This window comes from Orbilia oligospora, assembly GCF_000225545.1.
Source record: "Orbilia oligospora ATCC 24927 unplaced genomic scaffold scaffold00083, whole genome shotgun sequence".
Classification (NCBI taxonomy): Eukaryota; Fungi; Ascomycota; class Orbiliomycetes; order Orbiliales; family Orbiliaceae; genus Orbilia; species Orbilia oligospora.
The window spans coordinates 479,682-494,230 of NW_011645640.1; the positions used below are offsets into that span (position 1 = coordinate 479,682).

General features: G+C 45.3%; 6 protein-coding genes across 6 annotated transcripts; 3 read left to right on the forward strand and 3 right to left on the reverse strand.

The window, feature by feature from the left end:
* Positions 1-694: 694 nt before the first annotated feature.
* On the forward strand, positions 695-4,043 carry AOL_s00083g140 (uncharacterized protein; the record flags this gene model as incomplete). Its single annotated transcript, XM_011125319.1, has 2 exons — positions 695-1,098; positions 1,154-4,043. 2 exons carry the CDS (start codon positions 695-697, stop codon positions 4,041-4,043), a joined length of 3,294 nt encoding a protein of 1,097 aa, XP_011123621.1.
* A 749-nt stretch (positions 4,044-4,792) lies between these two features.
* Positions 4,793-5,221, reverse strand: AOL_s00083g141 (uncharacterized protein; the record flags this gene model as incomplete). Its single annotated transcript, XM_011125320.1, has 3 exons — positions 4,793-4,828; positions 4,919-5,071; positions 5,198-5,221. 3 exons carry the CDS (start codon positions 5,219-5,221, stop codon positions 4,793-4,795), a joined length of 213 nt encoding a protein of 70 aa, XP_011123622.1.
* A 436-nt stretch (positions 5,222-5,657) lies between these two features.
* On the forward strand, positions 5,658-6,659 carry AOL_s00083g142 (uncharacterized protein; the record flags this gene model as incomplete). Its single annotated transcript, XM_011125321.1, has 4 exons — positions 5,658-5,661; positions 5,962-5,995; positions 6,144-6,589; positions 6,646-6,659. 4 exons carry the CDS (start codon positions 5,658-5,660, stop codon positions 6,657-6,659), a joined length of 498 nt encoding a protein of 165 aa, XP_011123623.1.
* Positions 6,660-7,493: 834 nt separating this feature from the next.
* AOL_s00083g143 (uncharacterized protein) lies at positions 7,494-9,111 on the forward strand (the record flags this gene model as incomplete). The annotated part of the gene is made up of 3 exons (XM_011125322.1): positions 7,494-7,559; positions 7,666-7,834; positions 7,922-9,111. 3 exons carry the CDS (start codon positions 7,494-7,496, stop codon positions 9,109-9,111), a joined length of 1,425 nt encoding a protein of 474 aa, XP_011123624.1.
* Positions 9,112-9,593: 482 nt separating this feature from the next.
* AOL_s00083g144 (uncharacterized protein) lies at positions 9,594-10,907 on the reverse strand (the record flags this gene model as incomplete). The annotated part of the gene is made up of 2 exons (XM_011125323.1): positions 9,594-10,167; positions 10,252-10,907. The coding sequence occupies 2 exons, from the start codon at positions 10,905-10,907 to the stop codon at positions 9,594-9,596; spliced, it is 1,230 nt and encodes a 409-aa protein (XP_011123625.1).
* A 1,154-nt stretch (positions 10,908-12,061) lies between these two features.
* AOL_s00083g145 (uncharacterized protein) lies at positions 12,062-13,349 on the reverse strand (the record flags this gene model as incomplete). The annotated part of the gene is made up of 5 exons (XM_011125324.1): positions 12,062-12,261; positions 12,329-12,440; positions 12,526-12,955; positions 13,029-13,116; positions 13,202-13,349. 5 exons carry the CDS (start codon positions 13,347-13,349, stop codon positions 12,062-12,064), a joined length of 978 nt encoding a protein of 325 aa, XP_011123626.1.
* Positions 13,350-14,549: the final 1,200 nt, after the last annotated feature.

Genomic DNA, 14,549 nt, shown 5'->3' on the forward strand with positions numbered 1-14,549 from the left:
GACATTATAACGTTGACGGTGGCACTAACTGTTAGCTAAGCACCCAAATTAGGCCATTATATCCGGTTCTTCAGTTGTTCTTGAGGAAATTTTAGCTGTCTGTAGCGGGCCGTGCCATACGTAGACAGCGGAAATTGAGCAAGGACGAGATAATCAACTACCAAGCATCATTGGCATGTCGTTCGGTAGCATCCACCCTCCATCTCGAACCGACCTGAGCCTATGATCCTCACGTGTGCGCTGCGTCTTTGCCTGCATCAAGGCTTTAAAGGAACTCGTGCATGCATTCGGGAAAAACTTCCAGGTGGGCGAGAAATCGTTTGCATTGCAAAGTTTCGCGGTGTGTCCTTGTTCCTTCGGAATTCGTGCGAAAAGCTTTCGAATGTTCCTTGATGTTAATTAGCTTTGGCCTCCTGCTGAACAAGATGATGTCTGTCGTGCCTGTCAACTGTCTGGGGTAGCTCGGTAATCGGTACCGAATACGATTCGGCATGCTCGTTAGTTAGCTGGTGGAGTGAAAGTTTACGCGCGACCAACCTAAAATTTAGTGACCAACGCCGCGTGGTGACCTAAAAAAAAAATTGTCTGCCCCGCGATGAACCCTACCACAATACCTACGTCTCACCCAGAATGAGGCACAGAGGCCCTCGATACCCGTCCCCGCTACATTACCAATCCCGAGCTCGGCTTCATAATGGAGCGTTCGAATTCGGAAAACCTACAACCTTCTGATAAACCGGCGAGTTTCGCTGGGTCGAACTACGGTCAATTTCTCGATCAATTAGCCCTTGATCATCTGCATCTAACAGATGCAACCCCACAGCCACATCAATTACCGGGTTCTGCCGGTCCCAGCGCCGATTGGAGCGTTCATGATCCGGGATTTAGCTTCACAGATGCCCTGCACTCTGACGACTTCAGGTTTCACGTAGATGCAGAAGAACCTGCAGCCGAACGCGGGCCACTGGATGCTGTAAATGTTTCTGATGAAGATGCAGAGGGTGAGATTGTTGAGGAAGAATATGGTTTCGGAGAAGAGGATGCCAGCGAATACGAGGAGGAGGAAGAGGAAGAGGAGGACGAGTGGTTATCAGACGAGTACGCTCTACACATCTCTTTGAGCGCAGTTGTATGCTAAAGTTGAATATTTTAGTGCATACGAAGACCCAGACTTCGAACTTGACGAATCTGACAATGATGAAGATGACATTGGTGCGGAAGATGGAGCTGGCCTTACTAGTCAGATCGATGCATTTCACAAAAGCTTACATGCCGGCTCCAGGCTAGGCAAAGCAGCAAGAAGAGCGAATGCGAAGAAAGGCAGACGGGCAGCACAAGATATGGCACATTCCCACGAAGTTCAAGCCCTTCTCGGCCAAGCGAACCAACATTATGCTGCTGGGGAATGGCCCGAAACGCTTAAACTTGTTCAGAGAGTAATTCACATTGACCCGGAGGTCTATTCTGCCTGGAAAGTCATGGGGGAAGTATATTTGGCGATTAATGAGCCCCGAAAATGCCTTCTTGCATGGATTTCAGCTGCCCATGTACGACATCGTGAGGGCGACCTTTGGGTTACATGCGCCAGGATGACTCTGGACCTTGAACTGCAGGAAGGAATGAAGGAAGACGAAGTCAAAGAAGAGGCTATATATCTCTACGGCAAAGCAATTAAGGCCAACCCGAAAGATTGGACATCTATCTTCGAGCGAGGTAACTTGCTACAAGAATTGGAAAAATTTGGCAGGGCGTCTTTGGACTTCCGAAAGCTGCTGGAGAAGATTTTACCCCATGACACTAGCGTTGTCAAATCTTTGACCCAATGTCTTATCGGTATGAACAGGGTAGATGAAGCCATAACGACATTTGAGTCCCATTTACCGTTCTGGATCTCTGAGCGTGGCCGAGATGGAGGCTTGGACTGGAAACACGTCAATATGCTAGGCGATCTGTGCGCTATTGGCAAGAGATGGTCGCACGGCATTAGACAGGTGAAAACGTTATGTCGGTTGCTCTTGGCCCGGGGAACCGAAACTTTCTGGGATGAGATCAGAAACGACTGTGAGTGGGACGATGACGACGAAAGACGGCTGCAAATATCAGGCTTTGCCAATGGGGCCCGTAGAGGCCCAGAATCGTATCAGCTCCCACCGGAGCTAAGATTCAAATTGGGCCAATTTAGGATGAAGATTGGCCACTTCGAAGAGGGATGGAGACACTTCGAAATTCTTAGAAAGGAAGACGTTGTGGTCATCGGTGACCTCCTCCTATCGGCTGGAGACTCTTGTGCTGAAGCTGGTAAACACGAGGAAGCTGTTGATTTATGGTTCCCCCTCACAGAAGTCGAGCTTTTCCAAACCGTGGATTTATGGCTTCGACTCGGAAAGTCTTACAAGATTCTTCGTAATTGGGAGAATGCACGACGATGTCTCGAGTGCGTTGTAGAATTCAAAGATAACGACCTAGAATCGCGTTTGCTCTTAATCGAAATTTATGAAGTTTTGGATATGAACGAACGGGCCCTAGAAGTTGTCAACGAGGTTATCGAGATTCGTACAAGAATCAGGGAACAAGAACGTGCGAGAGAAGCAGACGAGGAGGCAGGCGGTGGTCTCTTTACTCAGGACGGTAAGAGAAAAGGAAAGGCCAAGAAGTATAACCCGACAGCCACCGAACGATATCAAGCCGAAAAGCAGCGAACGGAACTCTGTATACAGAATTATCAGAAACTCGAACTGTTGCGCCCTAAGGTTGACCAACAGAATACGGAGGCAATAATTCAATGGCTTGATACCGCGGGAGAAATGTTCGACGACTTCAGATCATCAAGGGCCCTTTACCCGAGTGAGAGAAGATTCGAGTATGCCGGTTTCCTGGGTTATACAACCGCTAGAAGGACGGGTAAGAGGAACATAGAGAACCAGATGCACCTCATGAAACGACGGCTAGAGTCGAATTTGGAGTACCAGATGGAACTCGAAGAACTTGAAGCCAAGGATATCGACGAGCCCCAACCAGATATTACCCAATACCGTGGACTCGGATTCGATGTATGGCTTAACATCATCTTAAACTACGCTATTCTCCTAACATTGCATGAAGAAAGCGGTGAGGCTGAGGCCTACGAGGTCTGCAAAGCGGCCAAAGATGCCAATGTCTTTTATCACGACAAAGCAGATTCAGATCCCACAAAACGACCTAGATTCCTCATTTCACTCGTCCACCTAGCTTGTGCTGTTCATGCCCAAGACCCCGATCAAACCTCAGAAGCGCTCAGATATTTCACATCTACAATGTTGTTCCAGGACGATGCGTACCACCTATACGCTACCGTCGCTTCGTTTGTCCGCGGGAATCTTAAAACATATCCCGGGACAAATCTTTTCAGCGTTCAAAACAACCAAAAATACCTTATGCGCCAATTGAAGGCTCTCGACAAGCATGTTCTAGGAAAAGACGTTGGTGGTGTCTACGCTACCCTACTCCGCGATGATAACGACAAAGAAATCATCCCTAGCACAATGAGTATCAATGCACTAGTTCTCTATGCTCAAATCATGTTGGACGGACGCAGCTATACATCCAGTCTTCACTACCTCTCCAGAGCCTATGCAGCGCAAGATAATCATCCTATAATAGTTTTCCAAATAGCGCTCGCGTACCTTCATCGTGCCATGCAGCGGCAATCGGAGAATCGGCAGTACCATATCCTTCAGGGGATAGTATTCCTACAAAGATACTATAAGATGAGAAAAGAATCCAATGACTGGTTCGATAGACAGGAGGCGGAGTTTAATATGGGAAGAGCGTTTCATCAGATCGGGCTTGAGCACTACGCGGTGGTGTATTATGAAAGGGTTATCCAGATGAGTGATGATTGGGTTAATAATGGGAAGAGTGACGACGAAAAGGCAGAGGAGGAACAGAAATTTGAGAATGGAGATTTACGGTGGGAGGCTGCTTATAACCTACAGCTGCTCTACCATACTGTTGGTAGCGATGAACTATGTAGGGGCATTGCTGCGAAGAGCCTGGTTGTATAACATTGTTTACCGCATTGCGCAGGAGTTATTTGATAGACATCCTAAAAAATTAGAACTATAGACGGCCGGAGTTAAAGTGGGGATTTAATTGATCAAGGAATATATCTATTTTCTTCTTTTCATACTAGTAATTCACTATCTATTAACAACGATGTATCTAGTCCCTAGTAGAATACTCTCAAAAGAAACTTTTTATGGTGAGATTGAAAGAATGTATTGTCTTCTCCATGCACGTTCGTCCCGTATGCAAAGGGTTAAGTTCGTACGTGTTTGGTAATGAAGACAAAGAGTACGTCAATATCGGCACGGAAAATGGGTTGTAAATCCATTTTATCCTTCAGCTTTGAGCATTGGAGTATGTTTGGTACTCGAAGCTGTACACACTAATGCCTGTTTTCTCCCTCTTCGTTCTGATCCCTCATGTCATATTCAAAAGCACACATCAACAAGACAAATGTAATCACGCCTATAAAATGGGGCCGCGAACAGTGTTATTATTTCTGAAGGTATACTCCAGTGTATTCGAGGAGGTAACGGTCAGAGAATTATATCTGCCTGCCGTTTCGGATGTCGTTTCAGCCTGTGGTATAGGCATGAAGATTTCGTGATGAAAGACGTAAAAAGGTGTGCTCCGTGAATAAGGTACAAGGAAAAGGAGATAGTTAAAAGCGATGTATAAAAAAGCGTATGGTATATCAACAAGAACTAGGAAGACGAAGAACAAACTACGCAGACGAAGAAACAATCATCTACGCGGTTTCCCGTAATCCAGCCTTGAATTCCTTCTATAAATTCCACAAAAAATCCAAGTCAGCAAAAGAACCCTCGGTCACCGAGACCAACAACCAAACAAATCAAGAGTCGGATTAACGCACCAAAGCCTTAGCAGTTCCGTGGAGAGCGTGCTTGTGGTTTCGCTTGAACTTGGGGTCGGTACCCTTCAGCGACGGGTATCTGAAGGTCTTTGGCTTCTTGATACCGTTTCGGTGGGCCTTGCGGCTCTGGTTATGTTGAGACGAGTTTTTCGACTAGAATATCGGCACAAAAGAGTCAGAAGGTCGTTTCGCAAGATTGATTTGTTTCCATCGTCGAAAAATCTAGTCGAATTTCTATCGATTCGGGCGTCGATTGAGGAAAGAGAGGGAAGAATGTACCTCTGTGAAAGTATCAGTTAGCATAAATCCAAGAAGTCGAAACAAAGTCCATATCGAGGTATATAGAGAAGTTTACTTACTGGCCATTGTGAGGATATGTGATCGAAGACCGTAACTTCGTGGATTATGGGTTCGTTAGGGGTGGGAATATGAAGGTGATGATGTCCGATATCTTGGAGATGTCGCTAATGTGGAAGAGCCTGTCTCTGTCCAGTTGGGTGTTGTGCCAGACTTTAGCCCTAATCAGCCCCCACAAAACTCGCAACACAAGGTGACTGCCAAAAATTAGAGATCACGTGAATCGCTTCCTTGAAATTATTTTTTTGATAACCTGCAACAAAAGGTCCCGCCAGTATCAGTCTTTCTTCACGCTCAACCATCGACAACTATCATCAACTTCACCCTCACCAAATAAATACATATTGTGTTTTAGCAAGATCATTATTTTGACAGCTTCGCCATGCGTACGTCCTTCGATGCATTAATTCCATCGTCGTCTCAATGCTGGCGACATATCCCTTCCTGATCATTGGCGGCGATACGAGCTCGTTCAAACATCCATATTATTTTATACAAACGACAAGGGATCAAAGCAGACTCGATTATTCTGAGCTGTAGTCCCTGTCGACGAGTACCACCTATGCCATATGATCAGGAAGATTGGATTGTCGATTTGAGCGAGACGGCAGACTTGTGTTCTGATTAATAAAAATAAAAGGAATAATGCTGACGAGTTGCATGTTGTCGCATCGGATGAACTATAGCTCCAAAATTTGATCCAAATGAGGTGAAGGTCATGTAAGTACTCCATATTTTCTTTCTTTTTTTCTCATCCCTCAGTCATCTATCTCAATGATGTGTGTGGGGGGGGTGTAGTTTAAGAGCATCTGGGTTTTCAGCATCGCTCGAGGGAGGTGGTGATGTGCTAACATGCTTGTCCTTTCAGCTACCTCCGTGCCACCGGTGGTGAAGTCGGTGCTTCTTCCGCTCTTGCCCCCAAGATTGGTCCTCTCGGTCTTTCCCCAAAGAAAGTCGGTGAAGATATCGCCAAGGCCACCCAGGACTGGAAGGGTTTGAGAGTCACCTGCAAGCTCACCATCCAGAACCGTCAAGCCGCCGTCTCCGTCGTCCCAACCGCCTCTTCCCTTGTCATCAAGGCCCTCAAGGAGCCACCACGTGACCGAAAGAAGGAGAAGAACATCAAGCACACCAAGTCCATTCCTTTGGATGAGATCATTGAGATCGCCAGGGTCATGAGACACAAGTCTTTGTCCAAGGAGTTGAAGGGAACTGTCAAGGAGATTCTCGGAACTGCTTTCAGCGTCGGCTGCAAGGTCGATGGCAAGAGCCCCAAGGATGTCCAGGAGGAGATTGACAACGGAGAGGTTGAGAGTGAGTACCAGTCGTTCGTCTTTGAATTATTTTTCTCCTACTAACACCCACCCCAGTCCCAGAAGAGTAAACGACATAAATCGACTTGAAAACAAAAGTTTAATGTCTTTACGATCCTTTTACTCGGTTTCTCTGTATATATTACGACTTTTAATGCCAGGGTTTTAACCTTTTTTCCCCCCAATGGTCGGGAGGTGTTATTCATCGGTGTTTTGCTTGCAGCTGGGGGTTTCTGCTTTACATACATACTTGATGCTTGATACATTATTCACCTACTGTCACCAAAGTACCAGTGTCTGTAACATCAATACACACTATACATGGTAACAAAACAATTATCAAACCTCTTACGAGGACAACAGTGATTTCTGATAAACAATGAACTTGCACTTCGCCAACACTCTGGTCTCTGCTATCCCACACCCGCGGCAGAGACCTATTTTGGTGCGAAGAAGAGATAACATAAGCATTTCCCTCCAAATCCTCTTTTCTTCTCTTGTTCTTCCTTCGCAGGAATTACGGGAGGGGTATTATGGAGGGGAGAGTAAGAGGGGTGTTTATACAGGGCGCTTTACTCACCATGACGTCGCTACGAGAGTCTGCACGATTTTACGATTGCAGTATCGAGGTGGACGTAGTGGTCCATTCCATTCTGCGGCCAAATCTTTTTACTGACAAACTACCATAATTTTAAGATCTTTTGTTCGCCAGGAAGTTCGTATTCTAGATGTTAACATTATAACGTTATAACATGGAAATATAAAGAAGAATCTCTACATTGATTGATAATATCAGTTCCTTATCGCATCGTATTCCACATATATCTCCATTCTCTACTTTAGATTTCGTAGAGACGGCCGTATAACATATACAACCAACTGGGTACTACGTATTCTAAACCAACATGCCTGCCGGTGACTCCCCAGACGTACTAGTAGCTCGATTCCTTCGAGCAAACAACTATCATGAGGTGAAATGGCATGAGTCCATGCATACACCTAATATACTTCACCGAAAGGTCAGGTTGCAAGCTGCATACATGTATATACTAACATCTCATTGCATCGACTATCTAGACATTCCAGGCATTCATCCGCGAAACCAATCTAACAGGAGATTCTATCACCAATCACCCCACCGATCTAACCATCGAACAGATCCTCGAGGAGAAGAAACTCTACGACCTAGCTGTCCGTTTCGAAAAGATCAATGTCGATGCCAAAGATGTCGACTTCGTCGTTCCATGTATGTTCTTCCCAATTTCTACGTATTCAAAAATCCAACGAATCCAACGCAAAATTTACAAAACCATTTCTTCATTGTTAACTTTAGATCCAACCGTCCCCACCACCTTAACCACTCTCTCCACCAGCTTCAACATTCTCTCAGTCTCTCTAGCCTCTTTGATGTTACCGACAGAGGACTCTACTACTCAACCATCATCCCAACAAGTAATAATCTCTACATCATCCGACAAATCTCTTCGGATCTATAGTGCAAAGCCACCATACACCCTCCTCACCACCTTCTCAAACCTACACGCGGGGCCTATCCTTTGCGTAGCTGCCATATCCCAAAGATGGCTGGTAACAGCAAGTATGGTAGGCGCAATCACCATTTCAGACTTGAAGGGTAACATTGTGGACAAATGGACCGGTCATACAAAGTATATCGTCAAAATCGCGGTCTCAGAACCAATTGAATCTCAAAATGGCGCAGATGGAGAAGAAGAGACAAGATACCTCGCCGCAGCAAGTTACGATAAATCTCTTTCAGTACACAAACTTTACCTCCCAAAAGCCATGAACTCGACCTCAGAGATCGATATCCCTTCTCCAAGACTTGAATTTCTTCAAACCATCAAATTTGATCAAACAGTCGAGGACGTGATATTCACCAAAGACTACAGGGCCGATAATCCGACCCAAGAGCCTTCCTCCACACCACTACTAATCACTACAATCCGAGACTCGCCATACCTTCACATCTGGTCCACCCCTTCGAATAACTCTTCCACAACCTCATCTTCCACAACCACGTCATCCGCACAATTCACATTTACATCGAAAAACCCACTTAACGCAACCTCAACATCATGGCTAACATACACCCCAACATCACTAACTCCACATCCACACCATCCACACCTCCTAGCCATGATAACATCGTCAATCCCCTCCCCAAAGGCCATAATCTACAACCTCTCGACATATACAGTAGACAAAGAATTTACGGTTCCTGTAGAATTAAGTGCCTATTCTACCGGAATCGTAGCATGGAGGGGTGATACCTCTGCCAGTGGATTATGGATCAACGGTGATGATGGGGTAATCAAAGGTGTGGAAATTAAAAGTGGGAAGGTGAAGGCCGAACTGAAGGGTCATAGTGGGCGTAAGGTCAGGTGCTTGGCTGCTGCCGCCGTTAGCGAGGAAGATGGAGAGGAAGAGGAAGAGTTAATGATAAGTGGTGGGTTCGACGGTGGGCTCAACGTTTGGAGGATTGGGGATGATGCCTCGGTTTAACTCCCGATCGTTTAGAATATCCAGGATCGATCAAGCTATAGTACTATTTATGTATTATTGTTAGGGCAAGAATATCATTTCGGTCCTTACACCAACCGTACCATCATCCAAAGGACCATAAAAGTCTATCGTATAAAAAGATACATTATAAAGCTTCTACTTTCAGAAAAGAAACAGAAGAATAGAGGTCCAAAAAACGCCACCATCATGAGAAAAAAAATTCGGAAAGCTTTCTTTATATATACCTAGGTATACCAAATATTTTCCTACCCATGCAAGCGTTTCTTTGAAATGACAAAATATATCGAAATGGAATGAAGAAGAAAAGAAAAAAAAAGGAAAAGGCAAAGAATCAAAAATGAGCAGAGGGTATCTTCCTCATCTAAAAATCAGAAGTTATCCACAATCCCGGCACCTAACACCATTTATTTCCCTTCCAAATCCCAAACAACCCCCCTTTCAGAACCTGTAAGACTTCGTCCCTAACAAAGCCCTTCGATTCGTCTTTCCATGTTTCGGATAACATCCTCAAAGCCACCAAGGACCTCTCGGCAGACTCCAGCGGCTTCTCGATTGTCAAGCCGTCGGTCCCAATCACCTTCGTCGATCCACTGCCTCGCCTGCTCGACGGTTTCAACTTCAAGCTTATATTCTCTAATGGCCTCTTTCGCGCCACGTAATTTTCGACTGGCAGCATTCGACTGTTGTTTGAACATATGTATCGCATCCGACAAACCGGCGAAGTGGGAGATCAGCTGAACGGTCAACTGGTGGATGTTTTGGAGGTCCTGGAGAGGTTGGATTGTGGGTGTTGGAACTGTAGAGAGTAAATTTGCGAACAGAGGTGTCGTGTCGTCGTCATCCTCTTTATCGTCGTCTTCATCTTCGTCATCGGAAACAGCACCCTTTGAAGATATTGTGATGGGCTGAGTGCTTAGGCGAGGTGCAGCAGTCGTGACGGTTGTTCCAGGGGCGTTTAATTGCAGTGATAAATCACGGAGTGTACGAGATTGGTTTTGGACGTGGGTGGAAAGAGAGTTGTGGGCGGTAATAAGCCTTGATGTTGGAAATCATGTCAGAACGAGAGTTCTCGGCGTGTACGTACGCCTTCACCCACACGGATCGAATAAAAGTACGTACCGCTGTGTCCCCGTCTCAATCCCACTCTGGCTGCTCAGATTCTGCAACCCCTCTAGTAGCCTGCAGATCGGGTCATCATCTTCCTCGATCTCTTCGCTATCCACCATCCCATTAATCCCTGGTCTTCGCTTCAAGATCCCTGCCCGTTGCCTCCTGGACCATGCCTTAACCATTGATAAACCCCTTAGAGCCTCAGACTCGATTTGCTCCATTTTATCTTCCAATGATGATGGGATACCATCGTGATTTCCATTAATTTCCACTGTCGCTGAACTCGACATCCGCCTATGATGCCTGATCATAGGTTTGCTGGCATTTGTAGCCGATGTAGCAGAGGTGCCGTTAGAAACCATGCTGCTCGCTGTGTCGTTCGATAGTCTAGCGAACCGTCTTCTCTGGCTGCTGGCCGATCCTACGGACGATATTGATGCGTGTCGGCGGTGGGTAGGTGACCTAGGGGTGGTCGGTGAGCGGGGTACATCGCCATCTTCGCCGTCCATCTCATCGCCCTCCTCATCTGACCATGCAGCAGCCAGCTCATCTGCAAGAGAGCCTAAGCCATTTGCAGCAGCATTGTGAGCCGACATTGTTGGCGAAGCAGGTCCGATATCATCATCGTAGCCATAGGAATCGTGTTCGTCGTAGTAGTCGGCCATTGTTACTATTGGTTCCAGGGAGGTGAAAGGAGAGAGTAAAAGGAGCGATCTGAGCGCACAGCACGGAGTATTGTGATTTTAACAAGCGTATGATGTCGGCGAGAGCAAATTCAAAATGTTAAATTTAGGGGACCAAAGTGGGCACCGGGAACAAGCGGACGGATGGAGCCACCGTCACCGACCGAGAACGGAGGGACAGTCGTGAAGAAATAAATATAGACTTCGAGGAGTTTATGGTTTTTCCAGAACGAGAGGAGCTATAGACTTTTCGGAGTGGGCTTGAGTTCTGATTGCCGGAAAGTCGAAGGGCTGTCTCGCCAGAAGGGTTAGGAGTAAAGTTCTGGTTCGGGAGTGAACAAAGCAAAGGCAGGCTTTCGACCTTCCCAGTGAGCCGGTAACTGCCCCTGGCGTCGCTTGTGCTTATGCGGGAGCCAAAGGGCAGGTGAGATTGTGATTGACTGATAGTGAGAACGTATTGGAAGGTGAAACGACAGCTGGTCCGAAGTTTTCGAACAAATCGAAACGGTTGGCCGACAGGACGCCGTCGATGCTGATTGGATGGTTGATGAGGAGAAGCTTAGCTAGCTCCGAGTGGGTCGAAGTCGAACCAACACCTTTTTCTATGCATCTTTCCAGGCTTTCTATAATATACCAGGATAATATATGGACTCTTCTTCATGACAACTTGGAAAATATAAGTTTCTGGTTATAAAAAGCAGTTACAGGAGATGGATCATACATTCCTGATGACGAACCTAGAGAAATTACGAAATCGGATTTATATTTGCATGTTCCGTCCAACAGGCATGCTCGTGTGTCGGTGGCCAGCTGCATGTGCAGGGATCCCGCGGAAAGGCTGCACGCCGTTTCACGAGCTCCAATTGCAACGAGACAAATATATACTAGCCTTACACAATAGATCAAATTAATATATTCTTGAGACTTCATATTGCCTTTTCTATACTCTCATGTAGTCTTTTGTTTTGGGTTCATATTGAGATTGATAGTATATAGGTACCTAATCACTGATACATGATATCGTATTTCAAATAATACTAGTGATACGCCTCGTCCTCGTATAAACCGCTGATAATTATCGTGTAAACCGTAGATACTCAGGCCACGCAATTCAATTCAGGGAATGCTAATAACAGTTACAAGTCAAATTTAAACTCTCCGTATGCCTCCCTGACACTATCTCTGATCTCATGAACACTCTCCTCATCTGTTCCCATTTCAATATCTTGCTTTGCTTTTGAGGGTCCAGCCGTTGTCTCGAAGTCATTCTCCAACGGGCCACCCCTCTCGAACCATCTACCCGGATATTGGGGTACCAAGTAGCTCGCATATATTACTATAAAGTATAGACCAGATGTTAGTCTTCGGCTTCAATAATAACTTTTTGGGAGAAATAATCTTACAAGAGACGACAAAAATCTCAAATACCCAGAACGGCCACTCCTGCGTAACTAGAAACGAACTCGATAATGTCGTTTCTGCTACGAACTGGTTAAGGCGGTATAATGTTCGGATCTGTATGCAAATATCAGGTTAGTTTCTATATATATCTAGTATCCTTGTCATTTTAAAAGGTGCCATGGTGCCGGCTATATCATACCATGAGAAGAACCGTCGAAAGATACAAGACATAGAATATAGTCCTAACCACTTTCTCTGATAATCCTCTACCCTTCAACTGCGGCAACCAATCAAACGACTTGATCTGGAACCTCGTAGTAAGAATAAGGAAGAAAATGAGTGTCAAAATCTGAAAAGAGAATCCAAACACCAGAACATGCATTGCTCGTTGTAATTCTGGGGTAGGATCAACGTCTTTTCGAGCTTCGGCCGTGACAGCACTAATAAAGTATCCAATTCCGAAGAGTTGAATTGCAATTGCTAGTATGTTTTGTGCAATAAATGCCACCGTCAGGTATTGAGGTTGGAACCATAACGTAGCGACATCTTGCTTATCCGATGGCGTGGATTGTCGAATTACACGGCCGCCAAGCGTGTACAGACTGGCAGCTTGAACCGATGGTGCGAGGCTGTATTACAAGAGTCAGATATAACGTTAGCGACATATCTCGCTATCATTTTTTCTCATACGATGCTACATACGTTAGGAGGATTACGCTTGCAACGAATGCACTGAAATTCTGTGGCTGCAGAATTGACAGGGATCGAGTGAGGAGACCGATTATCTCCACTGCTCGCCATCATATCTATCAGTATATATCATAATCCTAGTCGATAAAATACATCTAGGTACTTAAATTGAGAGGAACACTTACTGATTATAGCAACAATGCTGATGCACATAAACCATGACCTCGTCGTATACATTCGATAAGCCGAAAACGTGAGAATCAAGCAAAAGAACCCCGCAGCCAGTAGGGCAGCCGAGGCCTCAGCGTTATATCGATATAGCTGATAAGCCATAGCTGTTCTATCGAATATTGCCAGGCGAAAATATCTGAAGGGAATAGAAATGTAGTCGCAAAAAAACTCATTCAAAGTAATGAGGAGTACTTGAAGGGACGTCCACTGACAACTGTGGATTAGCCGATATATATTCAGGGGAATACCATCCTCGAAGCACATCCTGGAAGACCACGGAATCGATATGCGATTAGATAACCTAAGTTTGCACGTCTTAAGTTATGCAGCAGTTATCAAGTTGTGTCATTAACCCCCAGCTAGTCGAATCCTTCTTGCCACCGCAACTCCTCCGGTTTGACTGGGAGTTACAGCGAGGATATAATCCTGTTGAAGTAGCAGGGCATAAATAGCACACATTTTCATGCACAAAGAGAAAAAGGGGGACAAATCTTGCCGTGTGGTAGATTCTGAATCGCTATCAGGTACTATTTTCGTTTAGGTGGTCTTGCGAACATATTTTGACCGGGTCGATGTTGGTTTCATAAACTAAAGTTGGACGATCGTAAGTTTCGATTGCATGTATATATACTTACGTATACGCAAGAAGAGCTTGGGGGTTCCAGATTTCTAAGTTAATTGTATTGGCTAATTGGTTGCATTTCTGCCCAGTGATTGTCTCAATTGCCTTGTCATAAAAATTCAGAGCCAGATTTAATTTATCACTTATGGCGGCGAACATTAACCAGTCTTTGTTTCTCATTGATTGTCTTGATCCAACATGTTTAATCAGTTGCTTAGGTGTTATGTTGCATTCATGTCGCTTTCATAACTTTTCCTTCCAGATAGGACAGAGCTATAATACATACTACCTAAGTACCTAGGTAGGTATGTAGTTGCAAGAAACCCAATCGAATGGGACACAAGAAACCAAAGCGAGAATCTGGATTGCAAAACATATTGTTGGATCTGGATGCCGCATATAACTATAACATGCTTGAAGTGAAGGGTTAAGTCTTGCGAACACCACCCGCGCCTGGCGCCCCTCGATAGCGAAACTAACGGTATGGAGTATACTAGTACACATAAGAAGATAATCGTTTGTTGGTGTAGTCAGTTGTATTTCGGCATATCCGAACGCTCCTTCTATCTCCTCATTTCCCGACATTCTGACAAAAGTAACTTCGAACACCCCCATGCTTTGGAGACGTTCAGATACCGGCAAGAATTCCAGTTGCTAACAATTGGAATAAACTCGCGCCA